Below are 23,652 nucleotides of genomic sequence, written 5' to 3'. Positions count from 1 at the left end.
TAGGCATTAATTTTTTATCATTTTTGCTTTGCTAGCCAAACACCGATACTATTTTACCCATTTTACAATTCAATGTGGCGCCATCTTTATTTCTTCACCAACACAGTATAAAGTTTCCCTGTTTGTACATTATTGAAAGCATCTGTGTGATTTATTTTTGTATTTAGTTTGGTCATTTGTGACAGTGAATGCACGCCCTAGGTAATATGGCATGTTTACATTTCATAAACGATAAAAAAACAAAGTGCGACCTTCACCTTGACCTAATTTCAAAGGAATGTTGTCAAGTACGCTGCCAGCTGGAGGTAGGTAAGCTGATATTCTGTCGTAAACGCGTTGAGCAGGTAATTTAAATGGTGTGAACTGTGCTCAATGACATGTGTGGAATATGATAGGAGATCATACGTCTGCATGAAATGGTTAGCTATTTCTTTTCTTAAGTTTTACCGTACTACTAAATCGGTTTTTGTACTGTAACTGTACGTGTACATGTACACGTACTGTTATGTACCTTTACATATACATTATTTAATGGTTCATTGGTTGACGCTCTCTAACTACATCGTCTACGTGAAGTCTCCAACTATCAAGCCGTCTCGCATGGCTCTGTCGAGCGGTCACCTTCGAGTCTTCTCCAGTCTGAACTCCCGATATTAATTCTGAACTTCTTTTATACAATTGTAACGTACCGATCTTAATAATTAAGCCATATCAGGATTCACCGACAAAAGGAATAATTGGAGAGTATCATTATCAAAAGCCACCAACGTTGGGCCGCGGCAGTGGTGAGGATTAGCTCGTTAAGGGGTCGTTTTGTCTCAGATGTCGGGGAGATGATCGTAACCTTACCAATCCTCAATACAGGTCGATCGTTCGACAGACATACCGTCGCCGAGGGTTCGGCCAGGGTTGCGACATTGAACCGACATCAAGCATATTAACGGATAAGGACCTTTTAACGAGCTTCCTCACCACTCAGTATATAAGGTCTAGAAAACTCTCGGTTGGGGAGAAGGTAGAAGACGCAGATCAGTAGAACCTCTACTTGTTAACGATACATACTAATTTTAATTATTCAGATTGCACACGTCCACTTAAGTTACATAATTACAGGTAAGGTCATAAACTAGTCGAGTGCACAAGCAATCGACTCTAATCAAATTAATTAAAACGTCTGGGAATTATATTTGTGAACTCTACAGTATGTTGAGTAAAATTTGATAAAGATAAATGGGCACTTTTCAGTATCCTCCTCACCATATATCTCTTTGAACATTTTCAGTATCTTTTCAAAATTTATATGTGTGGTGACTTTCAGCAGTGTCTCCACTACTCAAATAAAGTCGTTGGCAATCCATTTACTTATTTTAAGATGTTTTTTATCACATGAAATTTTATGCCTTCTACATGTATTACTGTATGAGAGCTGATTGAGGTTATAGCTGGGGTGAAGATTTGCTGCAATCTCATCGTGAAATATTAAAATGACTTATTAAATTTCCAAACTATTTATTTGAATAGCAGAGACATTGATCAGTCACCAAAAAAATTAATTTTGATTATATTTTTAAAAAATTAGGGAATTACAGTGTGGGTGGATATTGCAAAAGTACATATTTATTTTGCAATAAAATAAACACACACACACACACACACACACACACACACACACACACACACATTGATATTACATATGATAGCACAAAAAGCTTTTTACACTTATTTCCATTGTGGTGAAAATAATCCAAATGTGAAGGGGCTTTAGGCTGTATTCCCAGAGCTTTTTGATCGATCTATCCCCACGGGGAGTCTCACTAGATTACTGTCAGATAATCCGGCTTAAATGTCCGTCCCGCCTACTACAAGCTGTAAGGGGGTAATTAACTTTCGGGTCCGCTTGGCTGACAGCTATTTAGCGTGAACCCCCAGGGAGTTAGGTCGATCTAAAGTAGACCTATGTTATCTCTGGAAATGGGGTCTTATTTACAGTATGAAGAATCACACCCATGAATGTATTACGAAAATTGAGACTTGAATAACCAAAAGTTACTACCAGTAGTTAGAAAAGTTTTATAGATCCTATAGATTTGGATTTGTTCTAAATATTTACTCTAATTCTGTATCTGCATTTACATACATGTATATGCACCAGTAGTTGGCATGTCGTTACAGATACTATTTCATCAGATTAAAGTAGCTTTAACTGGTGTACTAAAATTTATCTTCTTATCTTATTTTTCTTAAGTTTTCTTTTTCTCCATCTTATTTTGTCTATCCAGGTCACGTAGGCTACGACACAGCAGGTCTTAAGTTATCAAAACTTGGGTCTTGCCAAGTCTGCTGAATAATTCCAATCAACAGCCTTCTGTTTTTTTATACATGTAATCAGTTAGATGGATTAAAGTTGACATAACAGGTAAATTACAGGTAAATTAAGCCCACATTCTGTAGCCACTCCTGTTTTATTTTCACATACTTGTACATATGCAGACAGAAACAGGAATAATTATGATGTATAAAAATATCTTTAAAAAATGAATTTATTTAGAGAAGTAATAAAGTACTCATGAATAAACTTCCAGGCTTGATATCAATAATATTTTGCTACAGTTCATGTACAAAAACAGCTTATTTCAATCAGAATTACTATAAAGAATGCATGTGGGTAGATCTAGTCAACCGTTCACTCCCCAACCATTACCTGTCTGGCTGATTCAGACGGGAGTTATATTGCGTTTTTGGCAGCAGTTAGGGTTCACCTCTTTGCAAATTGAGGTCAACACCTGTTTTTTTACTTACCTGAGCAGTGAACATAGACAGAAAGATAGATACAAGTTTAAAGGTTGAAACTGTCTAGTTCTAGCTGCTAACTTTCCTACCTGGCTTGTAGACTTCTCAGTCTGCTTGGAATATTAATGTCAAGGTAAATATTGATTTTTTTCCCTACTTTTTTTATCAAATTGCGTCAGAGAATATTTTTAAAAATCAGTCTCTTACCAAAATTACCTGCCCTGAGTTTCAAAGGACATAAAGTCATTATGTGTCCAGTATGAACTACAGCCATATGGATAGTATAGATATACTGTAGGTGATTTCTCAGTGTCGTCTGAACCTCAGGGTAAAAATTACCAGGAAATCTGGAAGTTTCTAGTCTTAGAGTTTGTATGATATAATTTTGCGAGGTGTACTTAAGTATCAGTCACTACAAACTTCATTTCCTGAGTTGTATTCGAGTATATTCTAGAAAAACATTATTTACAAACAGTGTAATCTATACTCCTTACTGATTCAGAACAGAGAGAGATATCTGTAATTTAGTGAGGTGTTAGGTAGGTCTAATCAGCATGGTACTATGTTAGTCTGATCTGGGTCATTGCTGAATACCATTAGGTAAATCAATTAGGACTCCCACACATACATCACCATGGTTATAAATGGAGAAAACTATGGCATGAATCTAGACTGCAGTTATTGGGCTCCCTGAATGTAGGTTTGGTGTTTGGAATATTTCCTATCTTGAATTAAGTCAGACTCTCTGAAAAAATTTTGCGGGATACAGGTATGAATTTTTTTAACCTGGGGTAATATATTGGTTCATAGTTTTATACACATACTAGTACAGATTTCTTACCTTCACTTAGGTCAAGTTCTCTGAAACAGTTTCTAGGAATGCAGGTACTGTATGCCCTTTCCTTTTTGTTTTGGCAGCTACATTGTACATGTATGATGTAGTCTTTATGACATTTTTGGTTGAATTTGAGTGGTTAGAATATTGAAGTTCAACAATTTTGAGTAGCTGAAATTTTGGTGCATGCATATGGTTAAACAAACTTCGTTGTCTTGAATTAGTTCACTTCAGCGTGATACTGGTATGCATGTTTGTTACCACAAGGAGTCTTGGAACATTCTATTTTTGGTTTATAAGTAGCTAAAATATTTACACAAGGTGTACGCTTGCGTGAAGTAATAAGTGAATTTCTTACGTCAATTCAGTTGGGTTATCTGAAACATTTTCTCAGGACTCTGGTACTTAAGATATAATAAAGAGGCTTCTTAAGTCAAGATCATTTATTTTTTAAGTCTAACTTAATTAGCATTTCAGTTTCTTAAAAGAATTTAACAGGGATAATTATTATTTGAAAATATCTATTTTCTATATTTCCAGTTCCAATGAGTCTTTGATTTTGTAAAATTAAAACAAAAGATCATCAGCAACCGGGCCCACAAAATTATATTTGGATGTCAAAGCATAACATATCTTCTTATCCTCAAAACTATCACATATATATATTTGAATGAAAAACTTTAACATCAAGCGGTCAAAATATGACCTGCGCCGGGCCATCAAGCGCGCTAAGTTGCGGTATAGAGATAAACTTGAGGCAGACATCTCCAGCTGTAATTCTAGTGAGCTCTGGCAGGGAGTGAACAAAATCACCGGCTACAAACCTAAAACCAAACTCTCACCCACGGATGACACCAGCCTACCAGACAAGTTGAATGAATTCTACGCCCGCTTCGACAGACCAAATACTATATCTCCTATCATCTGTTCCCGAGATAAAGAAGCACCCTTCCAGCTGTCGGAAGAAGACACCCGGCTTGGTCTTATAAGATTGAAAGTTAAGAAAGCGGCAGGTCCGGATGGGATTACACCTAGGTTGCTGAAATTATGTGCCGATGAGCTCTCTGGTGTACTGTGCAACATCTACAATTGGTCTTTACGCTCTAGCTATGTGCCAAAAATATTTAAACAATCTGTGATAATACCTGTTCCAAAGCGCACGCCTGTTACCTGTCTTAATGACTTTAGGCCTGTAGCTCTAACTTCCATTGTTATGAAAGTGCTTGAGAAATTTGTTATGCAACATGTGAAATCAAAATTACCGACGTCCTTCGACCCTTTTCAATTTGCATATAGAAAAAACAGGTCGACGGAAGATGCTGTTGCTATTACTCTACATAATGTTCTTACTTTTTTGGATCGTAAAATCCCTAACTATGCAAGGTTACTTTTTATTGACTATAGTTCTGCTTTTAACACGATATCGCCTTTTAAACTTCACGAAAAACTTATTAACTCTCTCCATTTTAGTAAATCACTAAGTAATTGGATTTTAAATTTCTTAATTAATCGTACACAACAGGTCAGAGTCGGCAATAACTTTTCCAAGACTATAGAGATAAATACTGGCACGCCTCAGGGCTGCGTCATTTCGCCTCTCTTATATTCTCTGTTTACATCCGACTGTGTGGCTTCGTATCCTGATTGCTTGATTGTTAAGTTTGCGGATGATACCACCTGCGCTGGCCTTATTAGCACTTCCGAGTCTGACTATCGAAATCAAGTTTCGGCCCTTGTTTCATGGTGCTCTGAAAACGACCTCGAGCTTAACGTTAAAAAGACAAAAGAAATTATTGTAGATTTTAGGAAAAACCCAACAGAAATTAGCCATCTTACGCTGAATGGTTCTGAGGTTGAAATAGTCAGACATTTCAAATTTCTTGGCATACATATATCTGATGATCTTAAATGGCACATTAACATAGATGATATTGTCCGCAAAGCTCAGCAAAGACTCTACTTTCTACGACGATTGAGGTCATTCTATGTCAACCAAGAACTGCTGGCAAAGTTTTACCGGGCTGTGATTGAGAGTGTGCTAACACAATCTTTCACCGTCTGGTACAGTAGTGCTACAGTAGAGGACAAGAATCGCCTCAACCGCGTAGTAAAAACTGCCAGGCGCATTGTAGGTAGGGACCTGCCGTCTATTGAATGTTTGTATACGAGACGAGTGCTCAAGAAAGTAAAGTCAATCACGAGTGACCCTGGTCACCCAGCGAATAGCCTACTTATGCATATGTCAACAAGCCGACTGCGGTCATTAAAAGCAACCTCCACGCGCACTAAGAATAGTTTTTATCCATCAGCAGTACGTATTTTTAATGAACAAAATGTATTTTAATAATTCCACTGTATCACATTTTATCGACAGATCATACCAACTTTCATTTTATATTTGTATAAATATGACAATAAATTATTATTATTATTATTAAATTATTATTATTATTATTATTAACCAGACGTGGCTTTTACTGAATATTATTAACCTTAATAATTGATGAATTTGAAATATATAACACAAACGCTGTTGAAAATTGCGCACCTTCTATGAGAGTTGGGGTGGGGGGGAGCAGACCATTTCCTTGGGGTCTGGCTTTATTACTAGAATGCTAGTATATAAAGGAAATACCAGAGGAGCTATGTGCTTCCACTGCGGCAGCCTAACAGTAACTACAGCCATGGTTAAGGCAAGGTTGCTCCATACTATATTGATACAAATCTCTGGACAGGTGTCTGTGGTGTTTATTTCTGTTGGTAAGAATGGAATGGTATGAATGATAGGGTCAAAGGGGCATCAGGTCTTAGTCAGAGTTTGGGAAAGTTTTAAAAACTATCTACTGAATTTTTGATAATCTTCATTACTAGTACTTAAATGACGCTGAAAACCTATTTTATCATATATAGTTAAAGAGTAAAATTAAGGTGTATTGTGATTTGCTAAAAATATTGTTATTATTTTTTCAGGGTGGGCAGTCTCTTTGTGGCAGTCTCAGTTAGGATGGTGGGTGGACAGCTTGAACTAGGACCAGGATTGTGTTAGATGTGCCTGAAGTGATTGGTTGTGCCTCATTGTGCTCAGTAGCTCCTCCATTGCCAGGATTGTGTTAGTTGTATTGACTAGCTGTTCCAGATTGTGTTGGTCCTGATCCATCTTGCTCAGGGAATCAACAGCATACTAACGCCTTGACCAACACAAACATTTTCAGACTCTGAGGAAGAAACATCCATGTACTAACAGAAAAATTTGTGATATATCCAGAAATATTGGTGAGTGGATAATTCAGCATCAAGATGAAGGATCATTATGCTGTGTTAGGGCTCACTAGGGGGGCCGGGGACAAGGACATCAAGAGGGCCTTCCACACTCTGGCCCGAGAGCTGCACCCTGACAAAAACAGCTCCCACAATGCTAACGATAAGTTTAGGGTAGGTATTTATTTATTTTTTAATGTGATTTTCCCAATGTTATGTTTTCTTAAGTTATAAATTAAACATTAAATTTTCTGTTTGATTAAAATACACTGAAAATTTAATAATTGTATTATTTCATGACAGACAGAATATGTGCTGTTCTGAAATAAAAATCCATCGCTAATAGTCAGTTTGATATTGAATTTGTCTTATTTAGGAGGTGAAAGAGGCCTATGAGGCTCTGAAAGATGAAGATTCCAGAGAGTCTTACCATCTGGATTGTGACTTTGAAGAAATAAAGAAGAAGTGCAGTATGGCAAAGAGCAGTACATCTTACTCCAGTAAAACTGGTTATGGAGGCCGATCCAGATATCACTTTTACTCCACAAGCTCACCTTTCTCCAATTTCCGGGATGGGTTTGACTTCAAATTTAACGACTCCTCAGACACGGCTGATGACACGCCTGGTGCTTATAAAAAGTACAACAATAGTTATAAGGACAGTAAGCCAAAGTCCAAACCAAAATCAAAACCATTCACTGAGAGAAAACCAAACCGCAGCTTCAGGACCAGTTTCAATGTCGGGGGTGTCCCCATGTTTTCCTTCAGTGCTTTCTGTAACATGGGGAACTTTGACACGGAGTTTGAAGCATTTTTCGACGACCCAATTTTTAGCAGTCCTTACTTCTCTAGGTACGGACAGCGCACTCCAGGGTTTCGGAGTAGTAGTCGTGCCTCCCCCGATGACTTTGCTAAACAGAAACCACACAAGGTAAAAAAGACATACCTATCTGAAATGAAAATCTTGAAATTGAGTACTTTGACAGCATTTTCAAAGTATCTATTTATAGACAAAAGGCAGTTTTTTAAAGTGTTATACAAAGCAAATGTTTTATGGTCTTGAAGAAAAATATTTTTATTATCAGCAAACTTTTTCTAGGCTGCTTAGGAACCATTTTTTGGAGTGGATTTAGCATTTTGATAAAATTGATACAACCGTATGTATGTTTATCTGTATGTGTGTGTGGGGGGGGGGGAGGGGGGAACGAGTGGGAGAGTATTTTATATTGATTACAAATGATAACAAATTAAAATGATAGGCAAAGTAATGTTCATTTAAATACATCGCATGCAGTGTTCGCCTCTTGGGATAATTCAGCCATCTTGAAAAGTTGCTGGCTCGAATGTCTGCCAGGTGGAAAAAACTTCTCAGCCCGTTCTGAAAGTTGTCAGCCCCTGGCAGACGGTCCAGCATTAATTTCTAACACTGATTGCATGATATGCATATATAACATATAACAAGATATGCATTTATTTTCTAACAACAGAAACAATAAACTCATGTCTCCTCTCTTATTCAGCCCAGTAGGCAACGTCACAAGAAACACAAGTACAACATGTACGGCTACGACTCTGACCTGGACGATGACCTCTTTGACTGGACTCCTAAGACAAAGCCTGGTGGACCCTATGTTGACCAGACTGAGGATTATTACAGCTCAGAAGATGGTAAGAGAAGTGTGTGTGCGCACATGCATGTGTGCGTGCATGTGTTAGTATGTACACAGTGTACGGTGAATGTATCTTTGTGTAAAAGAATAAAAGCAAAACCATACCGCTTTTAATGACTGTCTTGGAAAAGCTATTTTCAACTGCTATCTGACAGGAGGGTGGCAGAAAAAAAAAACTTCTTCTTATACCCTTTGAATAAAGTGGGTTGAATTGTGGCTTCATTAATTGTCAGTTAAGTAGTCCTGTTTTTAACATGAAGTCAGATATACAGTATATGCATGTGAGCAACAAGGTTTTTAATTTAATTTCAGCATGATGAAACTTTCAGCTTTATAGAATTTATATCAAGTTGTAGCAGAATATTTCAACAGTTACTGTAACATAAATCACAATGTTAGAAACACATTAAATTATAATCTCTCTTTCCTCTTTCTTTTTAGATGAGGAACAAGACAGCAGAGATATCAGAAAATTCCAATGTCCCAACTGCACTAAGATGTTCACTCTTACAAATCTGGTAAGACATGCCTACAAAGTTCTCTGTGAATCTCAAATTTTGTCATGTGATTATAATTATTATTTATTTATTTTTTAATTTATTTTTTTTAATTTATTTATTTATTTATTTTTATTTATTTATTTATTTATTTATTTATTTTTTATTTTTTATTTTTTTTTGTCTGTAAAGTAAGTCACTGGCATGCTTAATGAAAAAATAACGTTGAGTTGAATTTCGTTCCAAGTTAATATGATATTTCTTTATTGTCTGTTTATTAATAACTATTCGTTTATTTTCATATCAGATAAAGCATGAAAAAACCTGCGGCCCGTGGTCAGCACGATACAACACAGAGAGCGACTGGCGCCAGCAACGAGAGGAAATGTTGAATAAAGTGCGCTCTGACAAAAAAGCTTCACGTGCAGCTAAAAAGGAGTCACACCCATCTCATGAAGAGACTCCAACATACAAGTTTAATGATCCAAGTATGAAGATGCCACTTTAAATGTCTGTTCACACAGGGTCTGAAATTAAACTGAAATTTGGTCCAAAATTTACCAGAAGGCAGCCAGCTGCATAAAATGTGTTGTGGTTTATCATCTTAATGGTTTCTTTGTCTCTTTAACCTCAACAAAAGAAAAAAAACACACACACATCTGATAATGTGGTTTAGGTGTTTGGTGGATTATTTTCCTGTTCACTAAGCTGAACAGACTTGTAGCATCATTAAGTGTCTTGCAGAACATTCATCTGCAAAATTCTATACCAATGCCTGAGTAAACAGAATCAATAAGACTCTACTGACCAGAGTATTTGTCATATGTTTTGAAATGTGTCTTATTTCTTACAGAGCGTATCCAGTGCCAATTCTGCTATCGTTACTTCAGTTCCACGGCCGCCAACAAGCACATCCCTTTCTGTATGGATCACACCAGTACTACTTATAAACCCCCGCCATCGCATAGAGCATCGTCAGAAAATCCTGAGGAGGACACTGAGGTTAGTTCATTAAATTCAGATTTTTATTTTGTACTTAATTAGGCGGAGTTGCTGTCTTGGTGGCTATTGGTGAAAAACTTGACACAGTGGTGATGATTGTGAGACTGATGGAAGATGTCACACACACACACACATGCACACACACACACACACATGCATGCACTCGTACATGTACACAAACACACACACACATGCACTCGTAGACTTATTTGCAAAAAATAGAAGAATGTTTATTTATTACAAATATGTATTTTTAAAAATATACAAAAAACAAAAAAAGAATGTTTTTTACAAACATGCCTTTAAAACACACATTTACACACAGAAAAAAAAAAGAAAAAAATATTTCAATTATCAGAAATATAATTTAAAGGAACTCGTGTTAATTTCACTTAATAAGAACATGATAATTCTGTTCCACATGGATTAACCTTGATAATGACCAAATGAAGCCTGAAGTAGGTTAAACTAAGTGATTGATCGTCTACGGCTGGATGATTCATAATCAGATAACTCACAGGCTTGTACCAGATGTCACACTTTGATGAAAGTGGCGATAAAGCAGGAAGTAATCTAATCAATTAGTATTACGTAGTATGGTAGGAAGGCTTTATTACTACTGGCAGTTCTCGGGGAGGCTGAATGGGGGGGGGGAGAGGGGGGGGGGGGGGGTTCTCCTGGAATGTTTCAGCATGGTTATAGTAGTAGATGAGAAAATTATATATTACAGTGATGAGACAATTATATTTCCCTCCATCCCATTTACTGCACTGGGGGAGAAGATATATATCCAGTGCTTAAGGGGGGGAGGCATGGAAAGCGTTGGGTTTAGTGCAACTTCAGAAGTCATTCTCAATGCTAATTTTGGGCTTTTGTGGTTCAAGATTTTTGGAAGTGGGTTTCTGACTACAAACATGTATAGTGTATAATCACAGTCTCTTACACCCAGATTTCCTAACACTGATCATAAGTGCCTATTTTCCAGCATACACTTTCCCTTACCTCACAGCCACTGGGTATGGCAAATTTTTACTTAAGATACTGGTACACTGACACTCAAGGTGGTCTTTTTGCTGTGTTTGTCATATGTAACATTTACTGCTAATTTAAAAAGTTTTATAGACTGTATAGAAATAAAAACCTGAGTCATACCTTTAAAGGCAGACTTAAGGCTGGCTTTGTCAGGTAACCTGTGGTCCACTTACCTGTGAGGTGACACCCCCCCCAACCCCTTTCTCACCCCCCTCCGTCACCCCCCTACACCAATTAAGTAAAGCTTTACAGGTATATCTCAGGTTTTTAATCCTGAATGTATTGTAAACAATACACAATCTATTCATCAGCCTATGATAGAGCACAGAAACATTCCTTTACATTTTAGATCCCACAGGATGAGGAAAATGCTGAATCTCACCAGTCCAGAGAGAGCTCCCCTGATGACTCTGTCAGAGGAAAGAGATCTTCTCGTTCAAAAGAATCTCCTGGCCCAGAGAACACCTACAGTAGACACAGAGCAGGGAGCAGGTCTTGATGAGGGTGGCACTAGGGAGAATATGGTAATTACACTATATATTTGTACAACATGAATAAGATTTTATGTATGTTACAGTTGCAGGGACTGCTTAATGTTGATTAAAAGTTTTGAAAATTAGTTGCATCTGTGTCAGAAAGGACAATAATGGGACAGTCTGACAGTGGTAAATCTTAAAAAAGCGATACATGAGAAAAATTGAAAAGTTTGAAAAATTTTAATAATCTCTGTTCCTTTGAACAGGCCAAAGGTCAGACCAGGAGGTCGAGTCGGAGAAGATTATGAAGAAAAGTAACGTTAGAGCAGGGAGGGAAACTTCACAGTAAAGGAACAGAATCAGGGATTAATGAAAACAGAAACAGGAGGAAGAGGAGCAAAGTTGAATCAAATCAGTGATTACCCATCACATATTTTCATCATGATGCTGATTTGAAGAAAACTCAATTCATCATTGGACATCCCTGCACATCTCTCCATATTTATTCTGCACTGCTTCAGTATCGTGTCATGCTGTTTTAACTTAAAAGTGATTTCATGGCAAGGAGAACAAAGCGCCCCCCCCCCCCCACCGTTTTCGCCCCCCTCCATTTCTGTTGATATTTACACATGTCCCTGGGGGATGGGGTGAGCTTTTTTTTTCCAACACATATAAGATATTACTGGTACTTGTAAATTTCTTATAATTTGACAATAATATCTTACTCATCAGAAAAACCTAAAAATATTTGTTGAACTGCCTTGGTTCTATAATATGTACACATAAGGTGCTGGTATAGTAATTATGTGTATGTTCTGACTTTAAGATGGCAAATGAGTATTACTTGTTATTCTGAGTATTCAGTATTAAAATGTTGTTAATTATTTGAGTGTTAAATTATGCCATCCTTGATCTTCTGAATGGCACCAGCTTTGAAATCTTTAAAAAGAGAGCTGCTATTTTCTCTAACTCTGTGGATCTGGTGTATATTAATAAGTTTTAAGTTTAATGATTGCTTATTAATCATTAATATATTGTTTCACATAGTTTATATTATCTTCATATCATCGCTTGTTCAAATACGCAGGAGGCGGGAGGACTTGTACTATTTATGAATTTTGTTTTGTTTTCATTGAAATAAATAAAAATTTTATCTTATGAGACAGTGTTTAGCGGATAATTGAGAGGGAAGAGGAAGAGAGATGCGAAAATCTCAGTAAAGGAAAAAATATATAAAACAATACAGAGTTGTATAACGTGTGCTTTCCACCTTCACGTATTTCTTAATAACACATGGAATTAATTTCCTCGAAGTCCGATGATAGTTTCCTAAAATATCTCTCTTAGATGGCCAGGACTACCATATTTATGTTCGCCGGAATTCACACCTGTGCTGTGAATTAAGTGCTCCTGTTTAATTACTGTTTCGGATGTGAAGCATTTGGCAGGAAAATTATGGTGGAATTACCTTCTTTCAAGACCGCAGATTAATAATGAGCACTTTTCTCACAGCAAAGAATTGTGTCTTGAATTAGTCAGGGACATACCAGTGAATATCTAGTGAAAAAAAAAACCGTCTGTGACCCTGGTAAAGGGTACGGTGGAATTGTCTCCACTAAATCAAGACCAAGTTTAGGTGCAAACGTACTAATGACACTGTATAGTAATGCTGTAAGACTGGACGTTATCGATAATGAAAAAAATTAATAAGGAGAAGCGCTGTCTTTCGACTGTTCAGAATTGGTGTCTTAAATTGATAAAAACATTCAATATCTCGAACTAAATGTTTTATGGACTACCAGTATCTCCCCCGCCAGTCATTCTCTACATACGTTTAGTCACCCGTCTACTCTATACATTTTATTTCATGAAATATCACAAATATTTAATGTTACAAGTATAAATAAGCAATAAAAAAGAAACGAAGTGCCACACAGTCCGTCAAAAAATTACATTTACATAATAAAACGTACATGTATATATATTTTTTCGTAATATCATCGCGATGACTTGATTTCCAGTCGGCTTACTTATTGCCTGCTTCACCGGGTTGCGTGGAATTATCTGTCCGATCGTTGTCATTGTTACTTCCTAGCCATCCTTAACTCTCCGAAATAGATTCTTTCAAATCTTATTTTAGTATAACGACAACTTCTCATGCACTATACACAGTGACCATAAAAAATTAGACCCAATTTTTTTTGTTTGAAGTATAAAATGAATACACTCATGCAACAAACTTCACGTTCGTGTACTTGAAACTACTTGCTTGTTGACATACTTTTAGGAAAAAAATTAAACCTCAAAAGAAGCAGTTGCATTGGAAAAGACATATATTTCACATATAGCCCGGGGTCACGAAAACTTCACGAACAACGCACACACTAACATGTCCTTATTCTCCACTTTATAGTGCACTGGCAATTTTTCTTTTTAATCCTAATACTTTTTCGTCTTTAACCCTCTTGGTCAGTGTAAACGCGTGCCTGGTCTTCCTTCAGTCACTCCCCAGTGCGTCACTACATTCTCCTGTATTTTCGCTTTCCTGTCTCCGCCTGGCCGCCTGCACTCATTGTCTGGAAATAAAGGACCGATTTTTTAAATTTTATTTTTTGCTTTTACCGAATAGATTTAATCATAAATTAGAAGATGTATAAAAAGTGAAATTATAAAACGACCTACTCTGCGCTTATCAAGAGCGAGGAAAAACGTTACAAAAATGCTGCAAAAACGACAAGAATTAAAAATTGTGAAGGACAGAAAGTAGAAGTGAGATGCAAGTTGTAAGTGAAGCAAGAGAAAAAAGACTGAAAATAAAAAAGAAAAGAAAAGAAGACGTCCTTACCACAGTCATGTCATTCCCGTCCACCACCCTTGAATACGTCATCTTCCCTGCTCCCTCCATCTCAATGTCGTCAACCAGTAAACCGTTCACCAGGCTGAACGTGATCTGCAGGGAGAGCAAGAAATACACACTGAGTTTCAGAAGTTACTGAGAACTCACATAAATATAATCATCATGCCTCCCGTGACCTTTGAAAACTCAGGATGGAGAAAACAGCTGAACGTTTTAGAGTGGCATATACAGTGCATCACAATACAAAGAGTGCCTTCAAACACTTTGTAGGTGTACGTGTTCACACTGACAGTACATAGACCAACATCTAGCTGGGGACGGGTGTGGTGGGGATGGGGCTTACTCAAACATATCTTATTATTAATTTTCATATCATTTATTTGTTTATTTATACTTATTTATTTATTTATATTATGATTTTTGGCAAAGGAAAACTGTGGATTCATCCCTTGTCAACGGTAACGTTCCTGCCTAAAGGGTCAGGTTTCGTAAAACTGCTTATAACCATAGCTCAGAGCTTCATACGCACATGCATAGGACAGGGAAAACATTCGTCTGCTCTTCCTTTTGGACGGTTAACTAGGTTTTCACCTTCAGGCATATCAACTTATTGGATATTGCGATGTGTAGTTGCTATGATGAATATAAAACTTATGCAAATGTATAAAAATGGGAAATTGATTCAAAGCAAGGACAAATTTACATGCACTCTCTTAATTTCACGATAATAATTATTTTTCCCGACAGAAACGAAAGGAAGTTAGGGGCATCCATCTCAGATCAATAATAGGTGATAAACGAAAAAAACTACAGTATTTGATTAGTCTGCCAATAGTAATTCTTTATTCTGTTAATTGAAAAACGTAATGCAACGCTACATGAACAAACACTTAATTGAAACGATTTCTAGCAGAAATTACGTCATGTGTGCACAAAGTTCGTAGTTAATAGCGCGAAAAAGATAAAAAAATAATGATTTTGCCGGAGGTTCTCAAAAATCTTTAATTACCCTTTCATTACCTTAACCCATCCCCAAAAAATTATAACACGTGTTTGACATCTAACCTTAAATGTTGCCTTAAGTGAAATAATCAATTAGGGTCTCCGCGAATTTCATGCGTTTACATTTCCAGACAATTTATAAATGCACTTTTTGCGTACGTAGAGATAGTAATTGATTACGTAAAAATATTATTTATATACCTTTGAGTAGTTTGTACGGGCAAATCAAAAACGTTCCAGATAAAAGGTCTGTTTGTACCAGACACTGTCTTATAACAACTCTATTGGAAATAGGAAACTATAACAGAGTTGTTATACAGAGTTATATAGAGTTTTAATACAGACAAGTGTTATTCTGTACTGAATGGATAAAATTGAATAGTAAATCTTTTGAATGTGTACGTTTCGCAAATTCGAGAAAATATATTAAAATTATTGGACACTGTCCTACTGATACCTTTATTTATTTATTGTTTGTTTATGTAGTGTGTTTGTTTTTTTTTTTTATTAACTACTCTGAGAAAGAAGATTATAGAATTGGGGAATGCATTACTCATTGATTTGTTTGTTTGTTTGTTTGTTTGTTTGCTTGTGCTTATATGAGTATGTTGGAAACAACTGTAGGCGCGTTATTCAGTAACGCTGATTGCACTCAGCGAGAGTCCCTGCAGAGTTGGATCGATCTATGCAGACCGATGGTGGCTTTGGGAACGGGGCCTTGGCCTTTATGCAGTAGATCAGAGTCCCCAAAGTCTGTACCTCTCGTCTGAAGCAGTCATTCCATTATGGTGCACCCGTTGTGGCAGGAATGGAAGTCCTCTAGGAACCGTAGTTCACTCCCATATAATACATTGAACAGGTGACATTTGTCCCATACATTAACCCCAATACCCCAACTAATCCTAAACTGATGGAAAACCGCACTTCCATTCCTAGGCCTGTCATTCCTATCCTGCCACATCTGAGTATGCGTGACAAGAACTATTAACCGCTAATTTATTTTTTTTTCAAAAGGCAAAAAGAGTTCTATTACCATTTAAAGATGTCTTGCTCCAAACCATCTACAGACAGCAGACCGCGTTTATTCTTTTTCCGATAATTCATAATGTCAGAGCTTCAGTGTCACGTTTCCAATCTCTCGTACACTTGCACTTCTAGGCTTCACTAGTGCACATGCACCACATAAATTTAAAAAAAGGACCTGTAAGAAAGCTAGATTATATTTTTCCAGATAAGGACAATAAAAACCAAAATCACAACCGGCGGCTCTGTCCTTTGTCTCACCTTTGCCATTTTGTTCACATGCGGCATCAAGTGTTCAAACGTCTCTCCCAGCTTAAACGTGTACTCCTGTTTCAGAGGGCCGCACTCGAAGCTGTAGAAGAAGCCGTCGCCATCTTTAGCCAGAGAGATGATCTGGTCGTTGTCCTGCATTATCTTAGCCACCTGTTCTACGCTTTCAGCTGGTACACCTGAGGGTGGAGAGAGGGTCATTTTTAAGGGGTGGATTTATGGTGAAAAAAGCTTGTGTGAAATATCTTTTTTTTTAAATTTGATATTGTTTTGTTATGATCATCGTGTCTTTAAAAAACGTAAGTCAATGACTCACACATGCACATGTGATAATTTGTATAATTCAGAATCATTTAAAATGGGAACAGTGCAATTGTTAAGATAGTGTTCAACCTGCAGTGTCTAGTTTGTTGTAGCGAAATTAAGCCATGGGTATGGTTTTGTAGAGGTATTGTATTCATGCATGGATTTTTTTAAAGAGTCATAACAGCAATAAGCACTGACTGCAACTAGCGCTGTTTGTCAGTGTAAAAACAATAGATTCTTTGGTTGCACGACCTATCTGTCGACTCCTTTCTAGAGTAAGCCAAACATTCCATTGCATTTAAGTTCTCTGCTCCCCAAAAACAAGTGTTAAGATATTTGTAGTTGAACGGGCACTGAATAGAGAGCTACAGTTAAGAGTAAACTGTGTATCACAAAAATGAAAGTTAATAAGCTTCATCTCGAAACAAAAACGCATCGAACCCCCCCCCCTCGAACTTGGATCATGTGTCCAAACCCCTTACCACCAATGAACATCAGACTGTGACAACACTGCAGAGTAAAACTGTGAAATAGTAAACCTCTACTCCCCAGAATATGTTACACGCCATAATGCAAAAGGAAAAATGAATAAGCCATTAATAGATGAAGAACTGCACAATTGAAGGCTAGCAGACAATAATGTGAAAGTGTCTGTCTCCTGAACTGGATCTCAGAAAACATCCTTAATCTCGTGGCTCTATTCATTCAAACCGCAGAGCACTCGGCAACAGTAAAATAACTGTACTCATCAATGTGAGTATTAGACTGCAGTTTAGAGAGTCTATGTATGCAAGTCACATTATACGCTTGATAATAAAGTTAGAGCCATTAGAGGACATAAGGGAATTAACAATGACCATCGTGTCTATTACTGAACCTGAGAATTTGACGATGTCATTCGCCCAACATTCGACCGTTTTATTTGATTTAAAGAAGAAACAAGACATTGCTTTTATTCTAAATACATTCAAAATCAATAAACGTTGTTCAGTTATAATTCCACCCCCTTAAATCACAAAGTTATTCAAGTTAAAGGGGAGAACTTTTGTGGCGCTTTAACACCTAGACGTAACCATAATGCTTTGTCGGATTAAATCAATAACAACTAAACTGTACAACTGTTACAACTACATCCTAAAGACCACGCCATACACAAACTACCATTCAATGATGAGACATAAAACAGGAAATTAGTCTGCGGAAAAGGCAAACACGATACCACTACACTTGTAAATGCGTTTCTATCAGAATTATTCAAGAATCATTAAGTTGTGTATAATGGTGATGATATTGCTGAACTCTCATAAAAGGTAGTGACAAGCAAATGAATAGCTTCCTGGAGTGAGTCTTCTTTTTCTGCTGTGTGTCATGACAAAGTGACATATCTTATTTCTAGAACTATGAAACTGATACAGTCGGATTATTATTTTTACCACTGTATATTTTCACCTTATCTGCTCTGCTGTAAAAGTACGAATGGAGGAATGGAGTTAATGCATGTAAAGCTTGATAAAATCATTTTTCAAATACCTCATTTCGAAAATTGGACAGATGTTGGATGACATCATTTTTCTCTGAAGCAAATTTGCAACCAACTTAGGGTAAATCATTTCACATTCGGAACTTCAAATATTTCCTCTCTCCCGTGCCACGAGCCCGCTCAGTCTTCCGTCTGAAGACCGTATACATAACCGACATCCGACAGGTATAATGAACTAGTTTATGCGATCTCCTTTTGACAGTCGGCGGAATAAACACCTTCTTGTTCTTCACCTCCTGCCCGTATGTTCACAAGACATAGGCGTAGGGGCCAAAGGGCTAGGGGGAAGGGGGCGGGGCCGGGGTAGGGGGGCTGAGCGTCCCTCTTTATTCAAACATGTCAGAGAGGTTCATATACGTGTAGATAATCAAGGGGTTACTCCCCCTTCGCCACCCATAAATCATGCTATTATCATCATTATTACGTTATTATTTTTATAGAAAGGTTAGTGGTACCACTTAAAAAACAGCTCCGCTCACGCCTGTTAAAGGAGAAACCGGGTGGCTATTAGCAACTCCAATAAACCTACGGCACGAGGACCCAACAATAATAACATACCCCCCCCCCCCCCAACCCACCCGCACATGTTTTTGCCAGGAATTGACGGTCCCTAAATGGGCCTTAAATTTTTGCAAGGCAATGTACATATAAAGCAAATATACTAACGGATTAAAAGGAAAAGTGGAATGGACTGAAAATATAATAAATAAACTCATTATCAAATGCAGAGTCTCCCCTTATTTAAGATAGCAATAGTATAATGTGTATAAAAAAGGCACATGCAGGCGAAGCCACATATCTCGTTTAGAAAAATATAAATCTAGCTATGAAACGAACTAAGGCGAATAGTGTGGTTTGTAACTCCAGATAATTCTTGACAGCGTTGCAAATTGCCGGTGCTACATCCTCCATGGAATCTATGTTAGCAGGTTTATAGAACAGATATCAGCAGCGTATAGTGGTTAGTAATTGCTGCTGCGGATACAAGGGCAGACATTGGCGAGGTCATCTTGTTCTAGATGTGAAAGCACTAGCGTGACTTATCTATAGGCGTCTGTAATGCCCTTATTTCACACAGACCACGAATCCCACGAATGGCCATGAATTGACAAATTTCGGGATTCGTGGTTGAATCGTAATCAGTTCGTGAAGTTCTTAACAGATCCGTATATATGTATATATTCGTAGTAAGTTCTTGCACTTCTTGACCAACAGGAATTAGTGGCAAAAACTTTAATGCCCCTATTTCACACAGACCACGAATCCCACGAATCGCCAGGAATTGAAAATTTCCGGATTCGTGTTTGAATCGTAATCAGTTCGTGAAGTTCTTAACATATTCGTATATAATCGTAGTCCGTTCTTGCAATTCTTGATCAATCGGGAATTCGTGGCAAAAATTTTGAGCAGTTCAAAATTTTGGCCACAAACTCCCGATTCCAAAAAATCGTAGTGAATTTCTGGACAATATTCGTTCGATTCCAGCCGAATTCCACGAATAATCGTAACACTATCGCAACTGAATCGTAGAGCGTGTCGAATTAGACCAGAAAATTGGCAAATCTCACGAATCCTCACGAATCCTGAAATTTGTCAATTCCTGGCGATTCGTGGGATTCGTGGTCTGTGTGAAATAGGGGCATTATGGGCGCAGAGGGCAGGAGTGAAGGGGGGGGGGGAGTTAGGATATCCCCTTCTGTCTTTTATCTGTTTCATCTGTAATCATTTTTTCACACACACACACACACACACACACACACACACACACACACACTGCTTCGTTCTTTCATGGGTGATAATGGTGAAATAGCGTCTTTTGTAATCCTAGGAACGTGGGGTTAAAGAGCGCATTCAGATATGCATGGCGACCCACTAAAAAGTTTGCCGCTCAATGCCCAATTAGACACTGAGAAGATTTCCCTCAGGGATTACGCAACAGACATTCAAGTGGGTCGACCATATTTGATCCGCGGATCTGTTCGTCCTCTGTCCTGAATGCGCTTTAAGTCCCCTCTCTTTGTTAGCGTGTACAATGTACCACTCTTATCGTATAAGAAAAATACATGGATAAAAATAGGGCAAGGTTGGAATTTATCGAACTTAACTGCATGTCCTATGTTACAGTAATCCGATACACAGATACGTATTTCTTACCTTTGTATCAACATGCCGTTAATAGTCTTGCAATCACGTGTCTCTAACATTACCCCTTTTATTTCTATCTAAACAATTTCGTTTTTCTACTTAAAAGCAAGCAGGTATGTTTAATTTAAAAGGCAGCTTTCATGCTTTTCTCCACCCCTCCTAAAATATATATTTAGCGAGCGTTTGCTTGTTAACTTCGGTTTTATAAATCGTGTATTTAATGGGTATATTTTTGTTTTAAACGGGAAAGTCGGTTTAAAATGGCAAAAAAATTCTTCACTGCCATTACAATAAATTAAAAAAAAAAAAAAAAAAAAAAAAAAAAAAAAAACGCAAAGGGTCGTGTAAAAAAAATAAGGATTGCTTGGAATAACCTGAACGTGGTCGTACGGCATATCACACATAATCTGACTCATTTCGGAAACACATTCTTCGCATATCATCCACCTTACAACGAACACACACCGTACATTCACTGGTGTTCTAAGCATATCCGTTTTATCAACACTGTGAGATTTTTGTTCTGATATCCAGATATGATGTCTGCAATCCAACGTTAGTAAAAAACGCATTATCCACAGTGTCTATGGCGATATGAACTGATGAATAGTATTCCAGGAAACTTAGAAACAAACACCGGCTCATTGTTCTTGCCTAGGATTATCGGTGGATTGTCGTGATCTCTGATAATATGAGACCCATAAAGACAAAGTTCGTGGATTATTTTCCCCTCTCAAGTTACTCGATCACAAAGAGCCACAGAAACCAAATTGACTGAGCTAAAGGAATAGGTCTGCATTAATATACTTCTGACGGTTATTAATAGGTAGGAAGATGCTAAAGGTGTTAAATTCCTTGGTGAAAAAATATAATTGAGTTTTAAAGGAGCTCTGTTATCGTGAAGACATATATTCCTCCTTTTAAGATTTTCAAATAATGTTTTTCTTTCCACTTGCCTTTTAGCAATCTTAATCATTTTCATATCACAACATGCCTAAGTTAGAAAAAGAAAAAGAAGAAACTCTCACCTGCCGCCTGTAGTTGGGGAACAATATTGTCAGAGGCTTCACGTACCAGAACCCATTTTCCAAGATAGCAATCCATTCTCCGTCTTTTTTAACCTTTTCAGCGCCAATAAAACTCCAAACACTCTGAGAGAGAGAGAGAGAGAGCAGTGAGAGCTTTCCTCAAAATACGAGAACACGTACACACTGCTGATGATACGATGCCAGCTGAGTCAGACCAGCCACACGCACAGCGAGAGAGTTGGTTCGTCCGTACTGAGAGTTCGTGGAAACGATATTTTACTTCCCACCTCATTTCTAGCCGCTGTGTTTAGACATAGATCAATCACATTTCTCATCGAGAATCTTGAGCCCCCGCATTAGCTATGCCGAGTACACGGAAATGCTTGCAGAGAGAGAGAGAGAGAGAGAGAAAATCAGGGCCGTAGACTGAGAAAAATGATTTGGGGGGGGGGGGAGCAGCCGTTGAAGGCATTATTTAACCGTACTCAGTGCTGATGGAAAAGTAAGAGTTTTCTGGCGGACTTGGGGAGGGGGGGGGGGGGGGGGCAGAAAAGGACATTTTTTAGGTTACACAAAAAATCTGTTTCCAAAATTCCTGGGACACCCCCTCTTAACCTTTCTACGGCCCATGAGGTCCTTCATTCTTGTTCCCGTCCATGTTCCGCGCGTACGTTTACGTATATTTTCGAAGTGGGTGCTTGGATTGCGGGTGTGTTGAAATGTGTGATCGTTACATTGTCTGCGTATATAGCCGACTAAGCTCTATTGGGGTACCCGGTGTGTAAGTTATGCGTACGCGCGCGTGTGATTAAGGTGTCGCGCTTTCAAGAGCGTCCGCTTGTAGGTTTGAGGTTACAGGCCAACAAGCGCTTGTGCATTTAATTTTTTTCTCCATTTATTCAGATATTCCGATCTCCAGGAAAAAAGGTAATCAAATGAACCATATGTCGCGTGCAATGAACAAACGAGAGCACGATTAATCTTCTTCACCTTAATATACTGCCGCGTTTTTCTTGCCATTAACATCTCTTATGTCAACAATTCCATAGGCTACTACACAAAATTGCACTCATTCCCGGTTTTCGATTAATCAATACGGTATGTTTTACTAATCTAATTTTGCCCAGGATATTTGCATGATTTAATGTTATCGTTCCTTATGTCCCGAGAATGAAGATAATAAAGTTGATGAGGGCTTTTAGCGTCCAAAATACAGGCCAACAAGGTATATTGTGTTAGACAGCCGTCTACAGTGATAGTACATGTCGATGATGACTACTACATCTTCGATTATCTAATACAGAATAAAGATAAAGCTTACTCAGTGGGTTTTAAATACAGATAAGTAGGCGGCACGGATATAAATAATATATTGCCGGTTTAATTCAACGGGACTGACTACAATATGTCACGTATTCCATCTTTTGTAGATCACTTAAGTGCAACACCCGACACCGTTAGCCGTTGTTTTGCAAGCATTTGCACATATCATTTTAAATCAATCTCAGATTTAAATCGTTCAGTACGGATTTTCTGGGTTTATTTTTGAAAGAAATACTGTAGGGCCTAGATGTTTTTCAGTTATATCTCACAGTGCTTACCCATCCTGGTTATGCAATAAAAGAAATTGATAGCATCATCAAATCATGCATACCTTTTTTCGACTTATCTTCTGATATCATGAATATTAAAATAGCACACAAAGTTTAAGAAAGAGCGATATAACATTTTTGTAACAGACTACTAGTGCACTCTAGGGTCAGAGAGTTTTCTGGACGAGGTGGAATGCAGCATACGTTGTCTCCAGTCTTATAATATAATATAATATAATATAATATAATATAATATAATATAATATAATATTATATTATATTATATTATATTATATTATATTTCTTACGTGTCTGCTGCAGTATCATGT

At 37.6% G+C, this 23,652-nt stretch overlaps 2 protein-coding genes across 9 annotated transcripts; one reads left to right on the top strand and one right to left on the bottom strand.

The window, feature by feature from the left end:
* The first annotated feature begins 169 nt into the window (after positions 1–169).
* Positions 170–12,719, top strand: LOC106165266 (uncharacterized). 8 transcript variants are annotated; one of them, XM_013543430.2, is made up of 10 exons: positions 3,472–3,486; positions 3,642–3,675; positions 6,596–7,057; positions 7,260–7,814; positions 8,404–8,551; positions 8,995–9,071; positions 9,358–9,538; positions 9,904–10,052; positions 11,434–11,608; positions 11,827–12,719. In XM_013543430.2, exons 3-9 carry the CDS (start codon positions 6,923–6,925, stop codon positions 11,581–11,583), a joined length of 1,395 nt encoding a protein of 464 aa, XP_013398884.2. In that variant the 5' UTR covers positions 3,472–3,486; positions 3,642–3,675; positions 6,596–6,922; the 3' UTR covers positions 11,584–11,608; positions 11,827–12,719. The 8 variants fall into 8 exon arrangements, with proteins under 8 accessions (XP_013398880.2, XP_013398878.2, XP_013398883.2 ...); XM_013543426.2 differs by lacking the exons at positions 3,472–3,486; positions 3,642–3,675 and adding an exon at positions 170–305; XM_013543424.2 differs by lacking the exons at positions 3,472–3,486; positions 3,642–3,675 and adding an exon at positions 191–309.
* Positions 12,720–13,405: 686 nt separating this feature from the next.
* Positions 13,406–21,965, bottom strand: LOC106165201 (uncharacterized). Its single transcript, XM_013543310.3, has 4 exons — positions 21,732–21,965; positions 16,704–16,891; positions 14,406–14,510; positions 13,406–14,136 (listed from the first exon to the last, which is right to left on the bottom strand). Exons 1-4 carry the CDS (start codon positions 21,805–21,807, stop codon positions 14,080–14,082), a joined length of 426 nt encoding a protein of 141 aa, XP_013398764.2. The 5' UTR covers positions 21,808–21,965; the 3' UTR covers positions 13,406–14,079.
* Positions 21,966–23,652: the final 1,687 nt, after the last annotated feature.

The sequence above is a fragment of the Lingula anatina genome, chromosome 7 (assembly GCF_051362555.1).
Source record: "Lingula anatina isolate TDL-2025a chromosome 7, LinAna3.0, whole genome shotgun sequence".
NCBI lineage: Eukaryota > Metazoa > Brachiopoda > Lingulata > Lingulida > Lingulidae > Lingula > Lingula anatina.
The sequence above is the reverse complement of the archived record's forward strand: the minus strand, read 5'-3'. Positions and strand labels throughout refer to the sequence as shown.

Coding starts and splice junctions, on each gene's coding strand:
- LOC106165266 (XM_013543426.2), top strand. CDS start 6,923: ATGAAGGATCATTATGCTGTGTTAGGGCTCACTAGGGGGGCCGGGGAC. Junction 7,058..7,259: donor ATGCTAACGATAAGTTTAGG/GTAGGTATTTAT, acceptor TGTCTTATTTAG/GAGGTGAAAGAGGCCTATGA. Junction 8,552..8,994: donor TTATTACAGCTCAGAAGATG/GTAAGAGAAGTG, acceptor CTTTCTTTTTAG/ATGAGGAACAAGACAGCAGA.
- LOC106165201 (XM_013543310.3), bottom strand. CDS start 21,807: ATGGATTGCTATCTTGGAAAATGGGTTCTGGTACGTGAAGCCTCTGAC. Junction 16,892..21,731: donor TCCCCAACTACAGGCGGCAG/GTGAGAGTTTCT, acceptor CTCCACCCTCAG/GTGTACCAGCTGAAAGCGTA. Junction 14,137..14,405: donor ACGGGAATGACATGACTGTG/GTAAGGACGTCT, acceptor CTTTATTTCCAG/ACAATGAGTGCAGGCGGCCA.